This window comes from Loxodonta africana, chromosome 3 (assembly GCF_030014295.1).
Source record: "Loxodonta africana isolate mLoxAfr1 chromosome 3, mLoxAfr1.hap2, whole genome shotgun sequence".
NCBI lineage: Eukaryota > Metazoa > Chordata > Mammalia > Proboscidea > Elephantidae > Loxodonta > Loxodonta africana.
In genome coordinates, this window is record NC_087344.1 from 104,612,707 (window position 1) to 104,628,627 (window position 15,921).

Below are 15,921 nucleotides of genomic sequence, written 5' to 3' on the forward strand. Positions count from 1 at the left end.
TATGTCAATGATGGCTGCCGTTTGTTGTGTTAACTTCTTTATACCAGCATCTGATCTAGGACTAGGTTGATGCTCAATAGAAATGTAAGTTAATTAATTTAATACTCACAGTAACTGCATGATAAAAATGTCGTTACCATTTTACTGTTTTTACTACTAAAGTTAACATTCAAACTAAGTCCACAGGAGTCCAGAACAAGTCCCCTGCCCATCCTTTCACAACTGCTTAAAGAAAAATGCTAAAGAATTTCAGGAGAATAAACCGAAAAACCAAACCCACTGCCATCAAGTCGATTCCGACTCATAGTGACTCTATAGGACAGAGTAGAACTGCCCCATAGAGTTTCCAAGGAGTGCCTGGCGGATTTGAACTGCCAACCTCTTGGTTAACAGCTGTAGCACTTAACTACACCACCAGGGTTTCCTTCAGGAGGATAGACATTATTTTTCTCTTTCCTTTTTTTTTTTTTTGGGGGGGGTCTTTAGGGTGCTGTTGACTGGTTTTCTTATTTGCAGCTCCAGGAATGCAGGAATGGAGGCCACAGGCACAAAGATATGTAGCTGAGCAATCACAGGGTCCCCCACTTAGACTCAGCCCAGATATGAACTATTTTCCCCAGTAGCTGCATCCAGGCAAGAATAAATCGTGGTTCCCCTCATGGTGTTTACCCTTTTCCCGTTAAGTTTCATCTCTCCTCCCTTCCTGGAAGCCCCAGGGCCCCAGCCTTCAGAGTTGACAGTCTTCTCTGAGATCCTGCCTGCAAACCTTCATTCATTACATTTTCACTTCTAGTCACTGTGGCCACCTTCCAAATCAAATACCATGGGTTGGGTGGGAAACTAGGTTAAAAAAGAAACATTTTCCCTATGTGCTCTTCAACTGGCATCTAGGCACACCTCCCAGGTTCACCGTTTCACTATAGCCCTTATCGTTGCTTTTGTAGGCAGCTCTTGAGCCAGAGCTGTGGGAAATGTCACTTTGGCCATTTTACTTTGGCTGTATTCCATCACACAACTTACATTCTTTCTCCCTCCCCCATTAATTCAGATCCTCTCTTTGTTTCTCTTGATCTTGGGGGGAGGAAGCAGAATCCTGATTGTATCGGTTTTTTTCATTGGCTGTTTATTTTACTCTAGATCAAGACCTGAGGGCATATTTTTTTCCTCTAGCCCAGCTAACAAGACTTATTCTCCTCTAAGTAAGAGTTTCTCTCTGTCTCAAACAACCAGAACTTCCAAGCAGCAGTATTGTTTTTACTCCTAATCCGGTTCCACAGAAGAATACTCATTGATAAGAAAAGCAGAGAACCATTTGGCTGCATTTCGAGGTTTCATACCTAACCTGTTGCTTTTAAGTCCTTGGCTTGCAACAATTTGCCAAAGGGCATGTTGCCCAGTTCTGTGCCTGAATAGCCTTGATTTGTCCCATAACCTTACAAACACCCGCCTTGGGCTCTGCTTTGTCACAAACCGTTTTCTACAACGTGGTGGTTTACAGTTCAGGGCAAGGCAGATGTTTTCCAGATTGTGAACGCTGCAGTTTTTAACTCACTCTGTCAGCAGCCTTCTCCCATATTTCATAGAAGACGTGTTGTAAGGCAATTTGTCTTTCAGCCATTTCTTCAAACCAAAATTGAACATTACAGTGAACTGGAAGGTAGGGAGGGGGTGAGGAGGAGGGAATAGAGCACTGCTTTGTATAGTTTGAAGCTTTCCGGAAGAGTTATTTTTATGCTACAGAGATTTTCAAGATGTACTTTAGTCTCCAGTCTTTGTAAATTTTCAACCAAGTAAAGAACAATGGTGACCAAAAACTTATAGCTAAGTCATGTTCCGTAAACATTAAAAACATGAAGTACTTTTCTCCCAAAAGTTTTTTTTTTTTAATTGTCCCCAGAGTTAGGGAAAACCAAGAAGGAATGGTGCAGGACTGGGCTAGCAGCAGTGGGAGGCATTGCCATCTCTAGACCTGGAGAGCAATCAGTTACCTTAACCCACAGAATATAACTGAGGCTAAAGAGAGAGTTTCCAGTGCATGCTCTGGCCTTTGGCAGAGCACTGCGGCTACCTCTCCACATCCTGGCAGGGATGGAGCCAGGGGAACAAACGCATCAATTATACTCTCTTCCAGCCCTCTGTCTCCTGCCAATGCTTCCCATTGGCTAAACTTAACTGGGAGCCAGAGATCAAGGGAACCCATTGATATTGTCCATAGAGTTCAACCTAGGTATAGCACTGGGTAGATAAGGTCTAAGTCTGGATCTGGTGGGCTGAGGACACTGAGGGAAAACATCTATCTCTGGTTTTAAATTGATTCCTTCAATTTAAGTGAGTCAGTTGCAACTCATAGCGACCCCATGTACTACAGAAGGAAACAGTGCCCAGTCCTGTGCCATGCTCACAATTGTTATGCTTTAGTCCATTGTTGCAGCCACTGTGTCAATCCATCTCATTGGGGGTCTTCCTCTTTTTTGTTGATCCTATACTTTTATTTTTTTTATACTTTACAAAGCAAAACTTCAGTAGGGGCCTAAATAAGTTATGTGATCTCAGTTTATGAAATCATAGAACCTTGGAAGGAACCATAGAAATCATCCAGCATAACATGCCCAGCCTCTGTTTGACATTGCCAAAGACCTCCAGAGTCAGGGAAGTCTCTCCACCCCAGATGATTACATGAAGACTCCCACTGTTCAAAAGCTCTGTCTTTTGAACTAATAACCCTATTAGGATACAGGTATTTGGTGAATTACAAATGCATTTAACAATGTTATTATCCAGCCCTCCATCTTGTCCATAAGCCAAAACTTCTATGTGAAATCTGATTTATTTTAAAATCTTGGCCAGTAATTCAAACTAAAAAAAAAAAAAACAGAAAAACAAAGAATTAAAAACAAACAAAGACTAATAATGAACAAGTTCATGTACTGGATACAGTTTGCAACCTCTGGTATAATTTTTCATCCAAATTTGAAAACATCTGTCATCTACTTCATTAGATGTTCCCTTTAGCCTAAAGAACCTCTAGCTGCTTGTACCCATCCTCCTTTTGCTATGGATGTTTCTTGCTCTTTCAAAACCCTTCTTAAAAATGTGGGTCTTAGGATAGAAGATGCCTTCCAGGTGTTTTATAATCAGAGCAGGTAGAAGAGGACCATGATGTTCTTGGTCATTACCCAGCATTACCAGTGGAGGGTATTATGTTACCAAAAAAAAAAAAACCCTTATATGAAATTTTTTTGAACCATTTCATCATTTTGTTGCTCAGCTGAACAGTCTTCAAGTCTCCACTAAAACTTAATGATCTTTTTTTGTTTGGTCATATCAGTAATTATTTAATAGATTTGGTTAATCATGGATATTTTCCAAGCAAAATCTTTAACCTAGCTGTAACTACATTTTAAAAATTTCAGCTGTTAATTTTGGGACCATGATTTTAGCCTGTTTTGTGTGATCCTTATATTTTATTCCTATATTCAAACAATGAAGCACCTTTCCTAGATTCAGGCCATTTTCAAGTTTGATAAACATATCATCAAGCAATTGATGAAAATGTTGAATAGGCAAGTTTTTTCAAGCATAGCCCTCTACAATTTGATGTTGATTTCCTGATTACCGTTCTTAGGATAAAAGTATTTGGTGAATTACAAATCCATCTAACAATATCCATAAGGATATCCTGAGTCACTCGGTCAAATGTTTTGCTGATGTTTAAATAAGGTGTTTGGTCTGCCACTCCAAGATAATCATATCAAAAAAAAAAAATTTAATTTTATACAACTGACTGCATTTTGGGTCCCTGGTGGCAGAGTGGTTAAGCCCTCAGGGTTCTAACCAAAAGGTTGGCACTTTGAATTCACCAGCTGCTCCTTGGAAACCCTATGAGGCAGTTCTACTCCATCCTATAGGGTTGCAATGAGTCAGAATCACCTCGACAGCAGTGGGTTTGCTTTTTGGGTAGTTGCATTTTGAGATGGAAGGAATACACAGAGTCACTGTAACAAAAAGAATTGGTCTACGTTCAACTATTTCAGGAGGTAATATATGATCAAGAACCAATGGTACTGAAGGAAGAAGTCCAAGCTTCACTGAAGACACTGGCAAAAAAAAAAAAAGGCTCTAGGAATTGACAGAATACCAGTTGAAATATTCCAACAAATGGATGCTGTTTTGGATGTGCTCACTCATCTATGCCAAGAAATTTGGAAGTTGGCTGACCAACTGGAAAAGATCCATATTTATGCCTATTCCCAAGAAAGGTGATCCAACTGAATGTGGAAATTATCGAACAGTAAGTATCATTAATATCACATCCAAGTAAAATCTTGCTGAAAATCATTTAAAAACAGTTACAGTAGTATATTGACAAGAAAATGCCAAAAATTCAAACCAGATTCAAAAGAAGACGTTGAAAAAGGGATATCATTGCTGATGTCAGATGGATCCTGGCTGAAAGCAGAGAATACTAGAAAGATGTTTACCTGTGTTTTATTGACTATGCAAAGGCATTTGACTGTGTGGATCATAACAAACTATGGATAATATTGTGAAGAATGGGAATTCCAGAATAGTCAATTGTGTTCAAGAGGAACCTGTACATAGATCAACAGGCAGTTGTTCAAACAGAACAAGGGGATACTGTGTGGTTTAAAGTCAGGAAAAGTGTGTGTTAGGGTCATATCCTTTCACCTACCTATTCAACCTGTATGCTGAGAAAATAATCTGAGAAGCTGGACTATATAAAGAAGAATGGGACATCAGGATTGGAGGAAGACTCATTAACAACCTGCATTATGCAGATGACACAACCTTGCTTGCTGAAAGTGAAAAGGACTTGAAGCACTTACTGATGAAGATCAAAGGCCATAGCCTTCAGTATGGATTACACCTCAACATAAAAAAAAAACAAAAATCCTCACAACCGGACCAATGAGCAACATCATGATAAACGGAAATAAGATTGAAGTTGTCAAGGATTTCGTTTTACTTGGATCCACAATCAACAGCCATGGAAGCAGCAGTCAAGAAATCAAACAATGCATTGCATTGGGAAAATCTGCTGCAAGAGATGTCTTTAAAAGTGTTAAAAAGCAAAAATATCACCTTGAAGACTAAGGTGCGCCTGACCCAAGCCATGGTGTTTTCAAATGCCTCATATGCATGCAAAACTGAGCAATGAATAAGGAAGACCGAAGAAGAATTGACGCCTTTGAATTACAGTGTTGGTGAAGAATATTGAATATACCATGCACTGCCAAAAGAACAAATCTATCTTGGAAGAAATACAGCCAGAATGCTCCTTAGAAGCAAGGATGGTGAGACCTCACCTCACATCCTTTGGACATGCTATCAGGAGGGACCAGTCCCTGGAGAAGGACGTTATCATGCTTGGTAAGTTAGAGGTTCAGTGAAAAAGAGGAAAACCCTCAAGGAGATGGACAGGGGGTTGCAACAATGGGCTCAAGCATAACAATGATTGTGAGGATGGCACAGGACTGGGCAGTGTTTCATTCTGTTGTACATGATGTCACTATGAGTCGGAACCAGCTCGACAGCACCTAACAAGAATTGCACCTTAGCACTTGAAAGATTAGCCCAACTTTTTCCTTTTATAGAGGAGTAAAATGAGGACCTGGGGAACTCATGTGGATTCTAGTTAATACAATTTTTCTCAAATGCTCACAAGTAAGTTACTATACCTAACTTATTATCCAAAACTTAAACCCAAACCCATTGCCCTCAAGTTGATTCTGACTCAGAGCAACCCTGTAGGAAAGGATAAAACTGCCCCATAGGATGTCCAAGGACCAGCTAGTGGTTCAAACTGCTGACCTTTTGGTTAGCAACCAAGTTATTTAACCACTACACCACCAGGGCCCCTAACTTATAGTTAAGACATTTTCTTAATCGCTTAGTTACTGTATATGGCCTATATAGTGTCTTTTTAAGAATCCGTCTGAGAATACACAATGCAATAGGTCATGTACTTTGTACTTTGACCATCAAATCAGAGAGTGAATGCCTGGACTTGGCATGCCAACTGAAGGTCTAGTTACTACTCTCTCCTTGACTTCCAGGCTTAAGCTCACTTAAATATCACTGGCATAGGGCTCTATCTGCCACAGATCACTTATTTTGTAGTTTTCAAATAATAAATGGTAGTGATTCCTGTTTGTTTTCTTTTTTTTAATTTTCTGACAAGATTGTAGTTTACACTTAGTTTCCTTTGAATTCGAAGGTTCTGCAGGATGTCTTCGCATCCTTGCCATTTTTTAATTTCTAAGGTTTTTCATTATTTTAACTCAGAATAATATCTCAAATGATGTTTCACTTTCTGAGAGAACCTCTTGAGTAAGGAATTATGTTTACCTTGCTTTAAGCCTCAGGATAAGAAAGGAGCATTTTCTCCATTATATTTAATTAGTAATCAAAGTATTGAATATCACTGTAAAAATAAAATAGGAATGTCAGATGTGGACTGTGATACTGAATTGTTGATTTTAAAAAGGAACTCAATCATGTGATCTAGACTAAATTGTTGGTTTAAAAAATCTCAACTATTTAACTTCACGTAACTAATATGTGCATTTAACTTTTAAACAGTTATTCCAAAGTATAAAAAATATCTTCACTATTCCAATTTTCAGACAGTTTTCTTTGCAATGCACTGGAGACGTCCATTACCCCTTAAAGTGAAGAGTAAGAATAATGCCCATTGTTCTAAAGTTATTTTTTTTAATGCTATATGCTTTTAACAATGACAAAAAAGTCCACATACTATTTTAGAGACATTTTTATTAATAGTATCATTTAAAAGGCATGGAAAGATTGTTTAAAAAGCATGGGAACATTCCAGCCCTTCTAGCTTTGGCAAATCATTTATCCTTTCTCCGCCTCAATTTCTCTATGTGTAAAATCAAGATAATAACATCAAAGTATGGAGTTAGAATAAGAAATAAAAATGCTAGAACATAAAAAGGGCCTCCGCAAATGTTACTTTTCTGATTTACTTTAGTAAAGTTAGTTGTTTCATGGAATACTTTTATGTCAGATCTTTTGAGCCAGAAACTGAATTCCCTTCCAGCCAAATCCAGAGAGCTGTGTTGTGTAGGAAGCTCAGTGTGTCCGTAGACTTAAACAATAGGCCTGAATTTGTTTTCTATCACTTCCAACATAACCACATATTGTTCCGCTTGATCATTTCACTTGGCAAGAAGACATTGAGCCTGTCGTGCTCATTTGCATATCCTCAGTGTAATCAGAAGGAGCCAAGTTTGGCTGTGTTTAAAGGATTTAGCTTCTTGAAGTTAGTTCTTCTGCAGACCTACAAGGGGGTTTGTCCCAGACCTCCCGTTTACAACAAAAGGCGTTTCTTGAATAATCTGATAGGGAATGAATACAGAATAGACTCCTTTGTTTGCCAGACAGGTGAGAACCCTGCTTTCTCCCGTTGCTAAAAATCTAGGCTGGAGAAATGACTAGTGTTACATTAGTACTAAATTAGCCTCATTCCTTTTGTAATCATTAACCTTATAATGATTCCACTGGAAATCCAAGAATAACAACAAAGATTTTTTTCCCCTCTAGGGTACTAAGAAATTTGAAAAGTTTTATGCTGTTAATAATAATGATAGTATCCAACTGTGTGCCGATTTTCAATTTTTCAAGGTTCTTTCAAGAATATTATCTCATTTGATTCTTACATAAACCAAATAAGATAGGTAACGCAGGTATTGTTCCTGTTGGATAAATGAGGAAGCCGAGGTTAGAGAGGTTGTTTCTTGCTTGAAGCTGTTTTGAATTTCCAGCCCAGTTTTTACATCTATCCTTGAATTCCCTCCAACTCTAAGGGAAAAGGGAATCGAATGAGTTACTGAGTTGTATCAGGTACTTCATTCATTCTTTACAAGTCTATGAAGTAGGTATTATCATTCCCATTTTTACAGAGGAATTTGCTTGGAGAGACTAAGTACCTACTGAAGATTATATAGTAAGGACTAAGGCAGTATTTAGAAGTTTCTGACTCTAAAATGCACTTCCCTCATTTTAGTTTGTTGTCTGTATGTTGTATGTATATATGTGCTAGGTCCTGTGGTAGACACTCTTCCACACATGTGATTTCTTTTTATCTATCCACACACCCACAGACATGTGGACACGATCATTACTAAAGCACGTAAGACCCAGTTCCTAGCAATGATTAGAATGGCCCCCAGTTATACATTTATATTTTACACGTTGGGTTATATGTTTTCTTGTCACAGTGTGTGAAGTGGGAAGTTCAAAGGCAGCATATCTGCTAAAGCTTCAGTGTTATTCTCCACTTTTCAAATTCACCTCATTTTTCCTACCTCCATGAAATAGGAGGAACCTTACCATGAGAAAATAGGTGCAAAGCAACACCCATTCTCAAATTAAATCAAACCAGTTGCCGTCCTCAAGTCGATTGCAACTCATGGCAACCCCTTTTTGTGTTCTAGCATTATGCCTTCTTGTTTTAGCTCTCATGCTATAAACAAGTATCCCTTTTGCAGACTACTTAGTAACACATTTTTCATACACTTTTTGTTGGTAATTTCATTGTTTAAAATGGCCACCAAGCATAATGCTGAAGTTCTGTCTAGTGTTCTAAGCTCAAGAAGGCTGTGATGTGCCTTATAGAGAAAATATGCATGCTAGATAAGCTTTGTCAGGCATGAGTTATAGTGTTGTTGGCCATGAGTTCTGTTAATTAATCAATAATATCTATTAAATAAGTACCCTGGTGGTACAGTGGTTAAGCACTATGGCTGCTAACCAAAAAGTTGGCAGTTTGAATCCACAAGCTGCTTCTTGGAAACCCTTTGAGGCAGTTCTGCTCTGTCCTATAGGGTCACTATGAGTCAGAATCAACTTGACAGCAATAGGTTTGGTTTGGTTTTTTAAACAGAAATACACATAAAACCAGGTTATATACTGATTGGTTGACAAAATTGTTGTGACCAGAAACTCGCAAGAACTTAACCCTGTATTTGTCCTAGGGGCAATGGCTCTGTGTTCACTGATTAGTGTTTATAGTGACCTTACAGACTATAAAAAAAACCCGCTGCCCTCGAGTTGATTCCGAGTCATAGCGACTCTATAGGACAGAGTAGAACTGCTCCACCAGGGTTTCCTTACAGACTATAACTACCACAAATAACAAGAATCAGCTGTATATTATATTCTAATTTACCAGCGCTAGAGAAGCTCACTATTTAAAGGAACTTTTTGGACCCTTTACCACTCTAGTCATGTTTTATTGTAGCATTTACAGCAACGTGTTGTAATTATCTTTTCTCTGCCTTACCAGGCAATGAGCTCCTTAAAGGCAAAAGGCATATCTTATTTAATTTTATATTCTCAGTCCTTAGAATGGTACTTGGCACATATGTTCTGTTTATTGAACTAATGAACAAGTGAAAGGATGACTGTATGATGCATCACTAATTCTCTTGTAAAGAAAATAACCATCTGTGAATTTTGTGTTTACCTGAATTTTCATAATTTGCATTTTCTTAAAGGAAACTGTTTGACGAGATTATTGATTGCCAGGGTATATCATTATGTGACCCCTCTCTTTAGTATCCCAAAATTCCTGTGTTACCAGTTAATTCATTAATGATACTATGCCCAATGTGTTGGATTTTAGTAGTCAGATTCAAACTGATAGAAGAAAAATATGCCTCATATCATATACATATTACATTCTTCTTCAAGCAGGTATATAAGATTGCAAAATGTAGTTCAAAGTGTTAGTACTCGTAACTATTGGCTTCATATGAAAGCATTTAAGAATAATTCTGGGGTTTCAAGAAAGTATCAAGTTATACAGTACAGCTGTGCTAGAAGAAAATGCAGACACCTTTCAGAACAGACACTTCGCTTTTGTAGGTGAGAAAAAAACAAGGTCCAGAGAGGTAAATGATTTGCTGAAGGTCACACAGCTCATCAGAGACTGAACTCGCCCCCATATTCTCAGGCCAATGACTTTGCAGACACTGAGGCCAGAATTCTTTGTGACGTCAGTTCTGGAAGATGCAGGACTGGCCCTGTACGTCCAGACTGGCCAAGACAAGGGCATGATTTCTGGAACACCACATTTTGCTAGTTGATCTGGGCTGATAGCCAATGGAAGAAGAGCCCCGTAGTCCGCATTAATGCTCTTGGATATATACAGTCCATTTACATGGGGTTTAACTTTTAAGGTGTTAGAGAAAGGCAAGTCTGCAGCATTTGGAGAGGCAACATCAGAGGGGGGCCCACACATATACAAAGTCTTCATAATGTCCCCTTGCAATTTTTAAACATTTGAACTTTAAACTTTTTAACTTCAATGAATTATGGTGAAGGTTTGATGGAAACAAATTTTAATAAGCCATGGATTCTTTTTTTCTCACAGTGGATTTTTGTGTATAGAAGAATTGGAGGTCATTTTAAAGCATGCAATGTAATGTTATACATGTTGTTTTAACAAGTATAACGCTTGCTCTCTTTTGTTTTTGCACCCAGATTCAAAGGATTCCAAGGAGAAGAATAAAATGGAAATCCTGTACATACTGGTGCCAAGTGTTGCTATTCCCCTGGCCATCGCTTTGCTCTTCTTTTTCATTTGTGTCTGCCGCAATAACCAGAAGTCATCGTCACCACCAGTCCAGAGACAACCCAAACACGTCAGAGGTCAAAACGTAGAGATGTCAATGCTGAATGCGTACAAACCCAAGGTAAAATTAACAATATAGAACTGCATTTATTCCATGACCTTGAAGTCAAAACAAAACATTATAACACTCCTAAACTTAAAAGTCAAATGGTATAGCACTGGAGTTTTTTTTTTTTTTTTTTTTTTGGCAAATGCACAGACTAACTATATATCTCTAACTTTGTCCAAGGCTATTTGAACTTACTTTCATCAGTATGTCCATTTCCATTGTGGCAGCCGTCTATATCAGCCCCATAAACCAAAAAACCAAACCCACTGCTGTCGAGTCGACTCCGACTCATAGAAATTCCATCAGGTTTCCAAGGCTGTAAATCTCTATGGAAACAGGCTGCCACATCCTTCTCCTGCAGACAGGAGTCAGAATTTCCAGGGAATGATGTTCCATACTCTTGCAACCAAACTGAGAGGGAAAGAGAGTGAGAAAAAGAGAGAGGAAACAGGCAAACAGAGAAAGAAAAAATTCAGCATTGCTTACTAACTTCACTGTAAAGAAATTCTTTTTATGCTTAAGCTAAATCCCTTTATGTTTGGGTTAAGTTTATTTTAAGAGAAATGCGTTCTTTCTCTTGTCCTTTCTACACTCTTTGCATGCTCTTTCATAACCTACCTCGCCCTCTCCTCTCTGCTAAATCAGCTCACTTCCTTTGAGCTTTTCCTCACCATCTCTCATCAGTTGGGTCTCTTGAGGTCCTAGCAAGGAACTGAGGGTCACTGGCCTCTACCTTCAATGCAGCACACACACTACATCTTTGAGCTGAAATATAACACAAGCTTTCTTTCAGGAAAGCCAATGCCTCAATTACAGTCCTCTCAGCAAAGATTTCATTTAATTAATTTAGGATTCTTGCATCCAAAAGCCTGTCCTTTCTTCTTGTTTGAATCTACCGGCCACTGCTTGGAAACCCTATGGGGCAGTTCTACTCTGTCCCTGTAGGGTCGCTATTGATTTATAATCAACTCAACTGCAAGGAGTTTTAATCTTTACAGAAGCAGACTGCCACATCTTTCTCCTGTGGGGTGGCTGGTGTGTTCAAACCCCCTACCTTCCAGTCAGCAACCAAGCACTTAATCACTATACCACCAGGGCTCCTTAATATAATTGTAAGGGAAAAAAATGCCTTCCTACTCAAATTGACTAATCCTTTCACTTGATAAGTAGAGTGGCATAATTGGGATCAACACATAGCCCTCATTTTATTTTATTTTGCTTTGTTATTTAGATTTTTTAAAATTTATTTCAAAGGTCTTGAAAATACAAAAATTTTGCTATTGTAAAATCAGCTGTTGGTGAGGGTTTGGGATTTCTTAAATGCTAAAAATTATTTTTCAAATATTCTCTCTCAGCAAAACCACTCTGTCACCAAGTTTGAATTATTACAATAAAAAGCCACAAACCCAGAAGACCATAGACTTCACACAGTAGCTTGGGGGACGGGGTGGATATTACAGTTCATCACTTGGCATCCTAGCTTCTAGCTAGGTGATTAATATACGTTATTGCATTGTACATACATATTACATCCTTACAAAGCTATAAAGGAGTAAAAAACCCACTGCTGTCAAGTCGATTCCAACTCATAGCGACCCTATAGGACAGAGTGGAACAGCCCCATACGGTTTCTAGTGAGTACCTGGTGAATTCAAACTGCCAACCTTTTGGTTAGCAGCTGCAGCTCTTAACCACTATGCCACTAGGGTTTATTTCAGAAAATTTAGGTTTTGAGAAGTGAATTGCCCGGTTTTTTAAACACCAGTAACTGGTAGAGTCGGGTTTGAAGTTGGCTCTCCTTTAACACCTGAGCCTATGCTTCTCACTGGTACAGGCTAGAGGGTTCTCTAATGTCTGGCTGGTACCTGAAGGCTGTTCCAGGCTTTACCCAGGAATCCTGGTAGTCCTGTAAGTCACTTTTGACCATGAGTCCTTTCTCCAGGTAAAGCTGGGCCTGGGGAAAGAGATCCTTGTGGGGCTTTGTAGGGAAGAATCAAGGCCAAAAGTGGGAGGGCAGAACCTGGGAGCAAGGTGTTCCACTTCCCCAGTATGAGCCTGAGCCCTGGAAGTTCCAGGAAGGCCAGTTAATTGCTGATCAGTACATCCGTGCCAGGGTGGGGGTACCTAGGACAAGGACCAGTTCCCAGAAAGGACAAGGAAGGAAAAGATCCTGCCTCACTTGTCATAGGAATTGTCTGCTTGAGACTGAGTGGCCAAGACTTTAAAAAAAAAAAAAATTTTTTTTTTTTTTTTTTTAAAGACTTTAGGGAGCCATTAAGAGTGGGCAGGGAGAGGAGAGAAAGCAGTGAGTGGTGCATTCTTCTCTCTGCCTGTGAATGCCTAGGGGCCTTGAAGACCATTCCCCTTCTTCCTGCTTTCTTAGAGCAAATTTGGTGATCTTTGTTTTTTTTTTTTTTAATTGTGATTTGGGCAAAAGTTTACAGCTCAAGTTAGTTTCTCATACAAAAATTTATACACATACTGTTTTGTGACATTAGTGGCAATCCCAATGTGACAACATACTCCCCCTTTCTACCCAGGCTCCTTGTATCCATTCAGCCAGTTCCTGTCCCTTCCTACCTTCTCATCCTGCCTCCAGACAGAGCCACCCATTTGGTCTCGTGTATCTGATTGAACTAAGAAGCACACTCCTCACATGTATTATTTTCTATTTTATAGTTCTGTCTAATCATTGTCTGAAGAGTGGACTTCGGGAATGGTTTCAGTTCTGGGTTAACAGAGCATCCAGAGACCATAGTTTTGGGGGTTCCTCCAGTCTCTGTCAGATCATTAAAAAACCAAAAACCAAACCTGTTCCCATCAAGTCAATTCCAACTCATAGCGACCCTTTCGGACAGAATAGAACTGCCCCATAGGGTTTCCAAGGAGCACCTGGTAGATTTGAACTGCCGACCTTTTGGTTAGCAGCTATAGCTGTTAACCACTACACCCCCAGGGTTTCCATCAGACCATTAAGTCTGGTCTTTTTACATGAATATGAGTTCTGCTCCACACTTTTCTCCCACTCGGGACTTGCTGTTGTGTTCCCTGTCAAGGCGGTCATTGGTGGTAGCCGGGCACCATCTAGTTCTTCTGGTCTCATGCTGGTAGAGTCTGGTTTATGTGGTTCTTTAGTCTCTTGAGCTAATATTTTCCTTGTGTCTGGTTTTTTTTCATTCTCCTTTGCTCCAAGTGGGATGGGACCAATTGATGCATCTTAGATGGCTGTTCGTAAGCTTTTAAGACCTGAGACACCAGTGGTAATCTTTGTTTTTGAAGGATGTCAAAAGCACATATACCAAACCACCGCCTAATGTTCTAGTTATAAAATTTACATTTTAATCATTTAAATATATATTTAATCATATAAAATGCATGCATTAATATAAATTTAGTCATTTAAAATGCACACATCCCTGAAGAAATTAATGAAAGGCTCTTAGTCATCCATTCCTAGGTGTGAATTAGCTTCTCTGACCCTGGAGGTTAGAATTAGAAGAGCCTTTCAGGTTGCAAAGGGAAAGTTGAAGTGCTGGACCTGGAACCCTGCCTCTTCCTTCAGTGTTCTTTGTCGTGCATTTGTTTCCCTCCTTTTCTTCATTATTTAGGAAATGCAAATGTACAAGAAACAGATACAATTGAGGATGGAAATCAGGCATTAGACTCTGACCTCCCTCCACCTTGCTTTTCCACAGCCAGGGGTGGCACCCTCCAGAAAAGAGCTGACACAAGGAAGGAAAGAGCTGACTCATGGGAGGAAAATGCAATGCTGCTTTCCTAACCACCTTCCAGGCACAGATTATGATAAAACCCTTGGAGGGGGATAAAGAGTATCATCAAATAAAGCCCTCCAAAAACCAGCCTCTATAAATACTTAATCTGCTAATTACAAATTATTTTTAGATGCTCCTTACATAGATCTTAGGACACTTCAACTAAAGAATACAGTATTCACCTACTTTGAGTTATTATACATCTTTGAGAATGACAAGAATATGTATTTTTTAAAGTTCACACCTTTGGAGAGACAGTATAATGAACTTAAGGGCATGGACTCATGGGCTTGACTACCTGAGATTGCCCTAAGACCTTGGGCAATGTCCTTGACCTCTCTGTGTCTCAGTTTCCTTCTATATAAAATGAGGATAATGGGAACACTGGCCCATTGAGTTGCTAGTGGATGAATCAACATGTGTAAAGCACTTAGAGGAGTAGTAAGTATTAGCCATATCAGCACCAGTCTTGAACAGACAACACTTTGAGAAATTCTTGTGTATACTAGACTACTAGAGAAGTCATAGCAGCAGCAATGGCAGTAGAAGAAAATAGAAGGGTTAATAATACTGTACATTCATGAAGTAATACCTAGTTGACCTTACAGCTACCTTTACATATCCTATGACTTCAAGCTCCTAGTGCAATAGTCATTGTTCCATGAGATTCTTTCTCCAGTCATTTATATTATCAAATGTTGAGAAGCCCAAGAAATGCCAGAGATCTAGGTGTGAGAGAGACCCAAATCAGTTCGGTTATAGCAGTCATGCTGTGTAGCAGCCACCTACCTGGAGAGCTGGGCTTCTCACTGTTGTGGTAGAAACCATGGGAATAGTCATTTCCATTCAGAAAAATGATCTATTAGTTTTGTAGGTCAGGCTCAATCTCATTTTTAGTGGAGATTTGTTTTGCAACACATACTGTCCAAAAGGCATGTTGCCTTGAACTTATATAGTTTTTGAAATAAAGATCTCAGAGAGCTTTGTGGCATAAATAGAGAAAACTAGTACATATTGAGTAATACATATTGTCAAGAACTGTCTCAGGAGCTTTTACATCCATTATTTCATTTAATCGTTATAGCTATTATTATCACTGCTGTACAGCCAAGGTAACTGAGACTCCAATAGATTAAGTAAAAAACCTGTTGCCATAGAGTTGATTCTGACTCATGGTGATCCCATGAGTGTCAGAGTAGAACTGTGCTCCACAGAGTTTTCAATGGCTACTTTTTTGGAAGTAGATCACCTCTCTTCCGAGGTAGCCTTTCTCTGGGTAGACTCAAACCTCAGGCCTTTCAGTTAGCAGCTGAGCTCATTAACCATTTGTACCACCCAGGGACTCCTAACATATTAAATAACTTGCCCAAAGTCAAAGAGCTAGTAATTGAAAGAGAGAAAATTTGAATATGAGATTT

General features: G+C 39.1%; 1 protein-coding gene across 1 annotated transcript in view; it reads left to right on the forward strand.

The window, feature by feature from the left end:
• The window catches only part of ROR1 (receptor tyrosine kinase like orphan receptor 1), a 221,880-nt gene that overhangs the window by 189,462 nt on the left and 16,497 nt on the right, over positions 1-15,921 (forward strand). Inside the window, exon 8 of the mRNA XM_064279955.1 lies at positions 10,531-10,742. Coding sequence (XP_064136025.1) covers positions 10,531-10,742 — 212 coding nt within the window. The remainder of the gene's footprint in view (positions 1-10,530; positions 10,743-15,921) is intronic.